This window comes from Cynocephalus volans, chromosome X (assembly GCF_027409185.1).
Source record: "Cynocephalus volans isolate mCynVol1 chromosome X, mCynVol1.pri, whole genome shotgun sequence".
Classification (NCBI taxonomy): domain Eukaryota; kingdom Metazoa; phylum Chordata; class Mammalia; order Dermoptera; family Cynocephalidae; genus Cynocephalus; species Cynocephalus volans.
In genome coordinates, this window is record NC_084478.1 from 126,238,296 (window position 1) to 126,247,554 (window position 9,259).

Here is a 9,259-nt window from a genome sequence, read left to right on the forward strand (position 1 = left end):
AATCTCTTATATTGCTGATGGGATTTTTGAAATGGTATAGTCATGAGGAAGATCATTTGGTGATTTCTCATAAACAGGCACTAACCATATAACTCAGAAATGCCACTCCTGAGAAAAGTAAAAAAGTATGTTCGCACGAAAACCCACACGTGAAGATTTATAGAAGTTCTATGCATATTTTCCAAAATCTGAATATAGCCTGAATATCCTTCCATGGGTGAAAGATAAACAAACGATGGTGCATCCATACAATGGTATACTACTGAGCAATAGGAAGGAAAGTCTTGAAACACACGACCTGTATCAATTCAAAGGCATTCTTGCTGACAAACATATTGATAACAAAACAGCGACACAACACTCATCGTGTGGGTGTAGCTGGTATTGATAACTATATTCTTCTATTACCCTTTTTGTATTCCCTTTGCCTTCAGCAAGCACCTCAGCTGGTCATAGTTCTTTGCCTGGTGAGGTGACTCAGGCCTCTATTCTTCATATGTCTGGGCCATTAACAGTCCTGCCTGGAGTGGTTTGTTGTAGTTTCTTACTGACCTTAATCTCAGGGCATGGTAATACTAAGGGACACCCTAATGATCATCTGTATTCCAGACATACTCTTCCTGACTTCCTTTGTGGAGTCGTAGCCCAACTTCGCCTTGGTAGTCAGGATCATTAACCCCAGCAAACGCTGTAACTCCTTTCTTTGGCCTATTCACTGAAAGCCATGAGAAGACCAAAAGAGCAGGATCTGCAGGACACCTTGCATCCTTCTTATTAAGTGGCAAAGGCATGTGACAGATCAGCATGTACATCCTTACTCGTGTGTGTTAAAAAATACTATATATTTTCATAGCACATCTACGTATGAATAATTGTAGAATAAGCTTTAAAATAGTACACGCCAGATTATTAACTGAGGTGACCTCTAAGTAGGTGGCTAAATTGTGAAAGATCTTTCTAAAGATAGGAAATGTGATTTGTCTGTATTTAAACATTTTTTGCAACAAGAATATAGGCACTATTACATTTGCAATTAAAATATCGAAATAAGATTAACAACGTAAATAGTAGCTGTGTATTATTTAAAGTAACTGCAAACTGATGCAACAGACAAACCCCAAAATTTGAATGGCTTGAAACAGGACGAACGTTTGTTTTTTGTGCACAGAAACTCTGATGTGGCTTGGCAGAGGCTCTCCAGTCTCAGGTGACCCAGAGATCCAGACTGCTTCTATTCCTGGGGTCCTACCGTCTCAGTGTGGGATCGCCATGTCTGCTGATGAAAGGAGCGAGAGAGGATGGAAATGGCCCACTGGCTCTCAAATGCCTAGATGTGACAAACAACGCTCCTGCTCATGTTTCAGTGGTAAGGAAACGCCACATGACTCTTGCTAACTACAAGTGGACTGGCAATGTACTGTCCCTGTGTCCAGGAAAGACAGGAAGGCAAGATGTCTAAGAGCACTTGAAGCCTTCCCCATAAACTGTTACATAATAGGTGCTCAACAAAAAGCAACTATTTTAATTTGTTATGAAAACAGCCGTATCCATTGCTACAAGGTTCTGAGAAGGCCAGATTTCCCTTAAGTTTTTCAATTCTTTCCTTTTTTCTAATTTTTCGGTTTCTTTTATTGGTTATGAATATTCATGGGGTACGAAGCTAAATGTCACCACTCATGCCCAAGACGTTATGGCCAGATCCATACTGGCAGGATGCCCATTACCACAAGTGGTGATTATACCCCAAGTCCGCCACCCAATTATCCCCGACCTCCCTCCCCGTCCCCCTTTTCCCACTCCACTTTGTATCCCTAGGCATATTCTCTCCTGCTGCAAGTCCAGCACACCACTGTGGTCTTTCTTCCCTTCCTTCTTTCTCTCCTAGCTCCCACTTGTGAACGATACATGCGGTATTTATCCCTCTGTGCTTTGCTTATTTTACTCAATGTAAGTTTCTCCAAGCCCATCCATGTTGCTGCAAATGGGAGAATTTCGTTCTTTTTTAATTTCGTTCTTTTTTATGGCATAGTTGTATTCCATGGTGTATATATACCACGTTTTCCTTATCCAATTGTCCATTGGTGGACATTTAGGTTGACTCCATATCTTGGCTATTAAGTGCCTACTATATGACAGATGCTTTCAAATACATCACCCCATGTAGTTTGCCAAGGATCCCATAAATCTCTGTGGGGAGCCTTATTTATTCAGTAGCACTTTTCTGCACTATCCTTTGCAATAACCTCAAATGTCAGTAGGCCGAAAACTTTTTCCTGCTTTTGATGCATGGGCAAAATCTTAACCTGTCAGTCTCTGCTACACTCCACACAGCAAAACATCTACCTGTACAGGTGCCATTAGACACACTGAAAGCCAGAACTTGCCTGTGGGGCAGATACACGGGTCACAGGCAGTGAAAAGATGGTCATTTTTTTTCATTTGTAATCAGAGCTATCATGTACACCAAGGAACTGCTCCTCTGAGGATGTCAGGGCTTTAGAAGTTTAGCTTTAGTAGATCTTTGCTCCACAGTGATTTCCATGGTCTTTCCTCATCTACCATTTATGAGGGAGATGACATAACTGAACTGTTTTCCCCCTACGCCCATATATAATGTTGAAATGCAAATTTACATGTTGCAGTCTTAACGCCTAATGTGATGTATTTGCAAATGGGGCCTTCAGTCATTAGGTAATTAGGTTCAGATGAGGTTGTAAGTCCAGGGCCTTCGTGATGGAAATAGTGACCTTATAAGTAGAGACACCAGAGACCTTGCTTGCTCTCTCTTTCTGCCATGTGAGGACACACAGAGAGGGTGTTCATCTCCAAGCCAGGAAGAGAGCCTTCACCGGGCATTAAATCTGCTGGTACCCTGATCTTGAACTTCCCAGCTTCCAGAAATGTGAGAAATAGTTTCGGTTGTTTAGGACACCCAGTCTATGGTATATTGTTAAGGTAGTCTGAGCTCACTAATGTAAGAAGCTTTGGTTTTTGACCATGTGGGAGAGCTCATTCATCTATGTATGTGTTAAGTGTCTAGTTTCAAATGAGACATCCCATTAACATCCTACTGCAATATCAGGGTGGTTTCAAAAACTCTTACTTCAGGGTGATATCCTAGGAACTGGTACCTTATGGGCCAAATCAGAATCCAACCACCAGCTTATCTGGAAAACATTTGGAGAATGTGCTGAAGACATCCAAAGGGATGATTAGGTGTATAAAGTTCAGTATTTAAAGTCAAAGGGATTTTGCTGTCAGAGGGGATCCAGAGTGAGGGCCACGAACAGTAAGGGGACGTGCGCAAAGAGTAAAAATGCTGTATGTTAGGGGTAGGGCAGGTGATTCTTGGCTGTCCCACTGGGAGCAGGGTGCAGCCTTCAGAGGATGCAGCCATGAAGAGCTGGGAAACAGGCCAGATTCCAGAGTTGGATAGGAGGACAGATGGGCGAAGACTAGGAGAAGGCCACAGCATTGCAGAAAAGTGCTGGGACTGTGCAAAAATGTTGGCACCTGGGCAGAATTAGCTCTCAAGGAACCACAGCCAATCCCCAATTTGTGTTTGATGTGCATTGTCACCTTCCTTCTTGTGTTAGTTAGCTCGTTCTGCTATATATGATAAAATGCCATTGACTGGGTAGCTTAAACAACAGACATTTGTTTTCTCACAGTTCTGGAGGTTGGGAAGTCCAAGGTCAAGATGCCAGTGTAGGGGGTGTCTGGCGAGGACTCTATTTCTGGCTTGTAGACAGCCACATTCTCCATGTTTCCGGAAGGGGGGAGAGGGGTCTGGTGTCTCTTCTCATAAGGGCTCCAATCCCATCATGAGGGGCTCCACTTTCAAGTCTTCATCTTAACCTAATTATTTCCCAAAGGCCCCATCTCCAAATACCATCACATTGGCCATTATGACTTCAACATTTAAATTTTGGAGGGGCACAATTCATTCCCTAGCACTTCTTTATGCCTGCTTTTAGTACCACTGGCTTGGGGCCCATCGTTTGGTTGCCTGAGAGACATTACAGAGTCATGGGAAGAGAAATGAATTGCGACAGAAGGCCTGGTTTAGGTTGGGGGGAGTGATAACCGTGTGAGCTCTACAGGAATTCAGACCATGTGTATTAGTTTGCTTGGGCTGCCCTAACAAAGTAAAGTAGACTGGGCAGTTTAAACAACAGAAACTCATTTCCTCACAGTTCTGGAGGCTGGAAGTCCAAGATCAGGGTGTGGGCAGGGATGGTTTCTCCTGAGGCCTCTCTTTTGGGCTTGTAGATGGCCATCTTCTCCCTGTGTCTTCACGTGGTCTTTCCTCTGTGCATATCTGTGTTCCAATCTTCTCTTCTTATAAAGACAGCAGTCATACTGGAGTACGGCCTGCTCTAATGACCTGATTTTAACCTAACAACCTTTGTAAAGATCCCATTTCCACATACAGTCACATTCTGAGGTACTGGGGGTTAGGAATTTTGTGGCAGACACAATTTTGCCCATGACACCAGGGATCCAGCCCCAGCTCTGTTGCTTACTAGCCATGTGGTTACAGGAAAATTACCAAGCCCTCCGAGCCTCAGGTTCATCATCTGTGAAATGGGTGTCCTAATGAGTTTGTCTTGTAGGACAGTTGAAATGTATGTAATGCATGCAAAGCACTTGGCACAGTGTCTGACATGTATTAGACTTTTAATGCTTGGCAGTTATCTGTATCACTATTTGGACCTCAGATCCTACTAGCCTCTCCTCTGGGAAAGTTATTGTTTTTGTTGTCATCTAGGAGACCTCACAGAGTATGCAGCACAATAGTACAAGGAATACCAATTCAGCCATAAATGTTGCTTGAAAGATAAAACTAGGTAAGATTTCCATCCTAGATGATCTATTATCTCATGTGGGTATGTGGAAGTCTTCCCCAGCTGGATGCAACTCAAAGCCTGTAGAATCTGAGTCAAGGACAAAACTCTTCCCATTCTCCGAGCTGCTCTTCCATTCATACCCCTACTTTCGTTAATCCCCTTCCCCACCAAAAATCCAGCCCTTGCTTACAATTGCCCTAACTGCCTTCCAGATAACCTAATTAAAATGGCATTTTAATGGGGCTGGCTCTGCTTGTCCCAGTCAGGCAGAAGAGTACCTGGCCAATGGCTTCTGGGCCTCACCTCCTGGGAGATTCACTCTTATTTCTCAGGAAACCCTTGCACGTGGTGGGTATAAATCGCCTAGTTCCTGCACTGTGTTCAACTGCAACTAGGACGGGAGTGCAGGAAACTTTCCATACCTGCCCCAGGTGGAGATTTCTCTCTGCTTGATCCACCATCCAAAAGGAACTGCTCAGAGAAGTTTTCCAATCCAGGCTCTGCTCACAGCCCTAAGACACAGCGTCTGAGAGCCTGGCCCCTGCCACCAACCAGCTTCAGTGCAGGCAACTCCCACAGAGGGAAGTGCAGCTTCCAAAGCCACAGGCTGGCTTGGCTCAGGACATTTACAGTCGACTGCTCTCATCTGGAGCCCCACCTTCTGCCTAACCCTTTTCTACTTGTTCTGTAGGATTTAGAGGACATCTCACCACCTTCCCAATATGGCCGCTGCTCCTAGGCTCAACCACCCTATGGGTTGGGCTTATCCTAATATCTCCACGACTAACACAGGGCCTTCCAGAGAGCGATGCTCAATGAATGTTTGCAGAATAAACGAGTTGTGAGCAGTGGTTTCATTTATGGAGATGCAAATTCTACTACATCATGGAAGAACACAAGCAAATCCAGGTATACATATATATTTTAATTTCACAGAACAACAGAGTTAAAGGGAAAAGGAAGCCAAAAATTACTGATTTCTTACTTTTTCTCTATTTCTTAACCTCATATTATTTTGTTAAGTTTTTTCATATTTCCAAGTAAATTCCTATTCCGATGCCATGCTCTCTTGTTACAGACCACAAAATAAGATTTCAATTTGTTTTATGAAATAGCAAAACTTTTACTACTGAACTGGATAAAGAGTAATAAATGTGTGATCAATGTCATTCGTAAACTTAGTTTCTTAAGCTAATTAAACCTTCCATTTAAAGGAATAACATTTGAAAAATTCCAAACTGAAAACAAGAGAAAGCTCCAAGTTACCCTTATAGAACAGGAAACCAAAGCTGTTTGTTATTCACTCTATTTCCCCTAGCCCCACATTAACTTTCTACTTAAAACAGTGACTGCTATTTTCAAACACAGTGGAGAATCTACCTTAGACTTCATCTGGGGTTAGAGAAGCTTCAAGGTGTGCCACTAGAACTGGTACTGGCTGTGGCAGAAGTGCCATTTGTGGTGGCAATTCCGGCCTGGGCGCTATCTTCCTCATCTCTCAGAGCCATCTGATACAAGTGTGGGAATAAACTGGGGAAAGTAATATTGAACTGGGCCAAATGCTCCAGAACTTCCATCTTGCTGGTTTCAGCGTGGGCACGTGGGCCCCACAGGAACCGATAGCACGCAGGATCACTGTTGGGCACCTGCCGGTACTCCAGGTAGTTTTCCTGCACCCAATCTTCGGTGATGAGCTTCCTGGGCTCTCCATAGATGGGGTGCTCCCTCCCAGGACACAACCCCAGCACACCCAGCACATACCACATGCTCTTCTCAGAGGTGCAGTCGCCCTCCATGAAGACCAAGCCCAGGGTGATAATCAGGAGGCCAGTCTTGGGCACGCTCTGGTCATCGCTCTGCATCCCATCGTAGGTGAGGCCCAGGGAGGTGCTGAGGATGTAGGAGTGGCTGGCAGGGTCCACTTCCTTCACTGCAATGCCATAGACAATCTCCATGTACTTAGAGACTTTGCTGAAGATGGCAGGGAATTGGTCCTCGTAATTTTTGAGGACTCCATTCAGCATTTCTTCCTTTGTGATCAGCTCCTTCTTTCGATACTTGAGGAGCAGGAGATTAAGCAAATCATACATCATCTCCTGTGGTGCACCCTGGAGCAAGTACTCAGGGAATCCCACATTCTGTGAGCTGCTCGGGACCTCCTCTTCTTGGCTGCTGGGGCTCTCGCTTGCCTGGCTCCATGGACGGGAGACAGTGGCAGTGGGGGATGAGCAGACACTCTGAGGACTCTGGGGAGGACTTGGTGTTCCAGCAGTAGGCACGCCCTCTGGGGTGCCTGGGACCAGAGGAGAGGTGGAGGCAGAGGAGTTGGAGGAAGAGGAAGAGGAGGTGAAGAAGAACACCTCCATGTCTTCCTCATCACCAGGAACCTGCGCACCCACCAGGGCTGGTGCCTCTCTTTGGGCCCGAAGGTCTTCCTCAAGCTCACAGAGCTGACTCTTGTCACAATAAGGCATCGCAACTTTCCCTGGGGACAGAAAACAGGAGTGTGGGCTGGAGTTCGGTGACGGGGATGGGGATGCACAGGCCTGGAGGAGGGAGAGAGCGGTTGAGTGGCCTCAGCCTAGAACCACACCCTAGGGGGCTCTGACAAAGGCCTACTTACAGGTCTTCCCTTTCACTGGTGCTCTAGGGCCTCACAGGGCTCCTGTCCTCCTGGTCGGCCTGTCTCCTATGGACATGAAGGCGGAATGAGACGGCCCCGCAGGATGCAGCAGGCAGAGAATGAGGCTCCAGCCCTGACAGTATTGTGGGTGGGGCCGGGAACTGCGGGGTCCTCTCTGTTCTGGGACCGGTGGAGCTCTTGTAACTCATTCAGGGCATGCACCTCACCTTGACGCCTGCTCTCCTGGGCCTCCTCTGCTGTGACCTGAGGACACTGCCTCAGACCAAGGTCTCACCTCTCAGTTCCTGGAGGTCATGTAAGAGGAATAGAGGAAGTCCTCAAGCTGCAGACTGCAAGGCCACCTTGGACTCCCTGTGCCGACAGGAGGGATGGACCGGACTCTGTGAGGTCCCCACTCCTCTGTAGTGAATGAATGGTCCCCTTCATACTCACTCAGAGCCCTCACCTTTACGTCGTCAGGATCCCGGACCCAACCCTTCTGCTGGCCTGAGAAACTCTCAGAACAGGAACTCACACCCCTGATATGGAACAAAAGCCAGAGAGGGGCCCACATCTGGCCACACCTGCCCAGGGCATCCCAGGGAGGACCGCAGGAGGTGCCCAAGTTTAGTGGGATCCATGTGTCCTGGAGTGAGCGGTCTGCGTGATATCACCTTTATGTCTGGCAGGTCCTGGGACTCTCCCTCTGTTGACCTGAGGCCACCTTCCTTATGCCAAGGCCCTATCTCCATGAGACACCGGAAAAGGAAGTGAGAGCCCAACCACCCGCTGTTCCCTGGGTCTTCCCATGGCTCACAGAAGGAACAGGGAGGGGCTGGAGTCCTGTGTGTACTGGTCTGGGTGGTCCCCTCAGCCCTCACCTTGACTCCTGGTAGGGCCTGGGACAAATCTCTCTGTCGATCTGAGCATGGCCCTCTCAGATCAAGGTCCTCTGCCCTCTGAGACTCCTGAGCCAGAAGTGAGGCTCAGTCTGAAGGCCTCCCCACAGTCTCCTGGGTGACATCAGGACCACAGTGGATATCTGTGGGGCCTTCTTTACGTTCTGGGCTGGGGATACCTTCAGTCCTCACCAAAATCTCTTCCCTTGACATATCCTGGGATTCCTCCCTCAGCTGATCGGATGTCTCTCTCCCTTCTGGTCCAATATCACCCCTAAAACCAAGGCCCTCAGCTCCCTGAAAACCCCAAGCCAGAAGTGACAAGGTGTCATGTCCTGGGGGTGTCACCCCTGCCTGGGGTCTCCGAGAGTTGAGAACAAGGGACCACTGCATTCTGTCGGGTCCTTTCTTTTAGGAGTTAGGGGTTACCTTCAACTAGATCTATCACCTTGATTCCTGGCTAAGCCTCAGATGAATCCTTCTGTGACCAGATGTGGCTCTCTCTGCTGACCTGAAGTTGCCCCTCAGACCAAGACCTTCACCTCCCTGAGAGGCCCAAGATAAAAGTGAGGGTGCTTCGTATCTGGGCACTTTTGCCCCGGATGTCCGAGGGCAGACAGCAAGGCCTGGGTCCAGACTGCTTCGGGTTGGGGCTTCCCTCAGTGCACCCTCAGCGTATTCACCTGTAATCCTGACAGGGTGTAGACCAAGCCTATGCTGAGCTGGCATCACCTCCCTTAGCTCAGGCCAAGCTCTCACGTGCTTGAGGACCCCCTTTCTCCACCATGGTGGAATCGACAGCATGTCACACCCGGGTACCCCTACCTGGATCCCCTAGGGGTTGAGAACAGGGAAGCTGGACTCTGTGGTGTCTTTTCTGAGATGGG

General features: G+C 47.4%; 1 protein-coding gene across 1 annotated transcript; it reads right to left on the reverse strand.

The window, feature by feature from the left end:
• Positions 1-6,259: 6,259 nt before the first annotated feature.
• On the reverse strand, positions 6,260-7,324 carry LOC134368344 (melanoma-associated antigen 10-like). The gene has a single exon (XM_063084875.1). The coding sequence runs from the start codon at positions 7,322-7,324 to the stop codon at positions 6,260-6,262; it is 1,065 nt and encodes a 354-aa protein (XP_062940945.1).
• Positions 7,325-9,259: the final 1,935 nt, after the last annotated feature.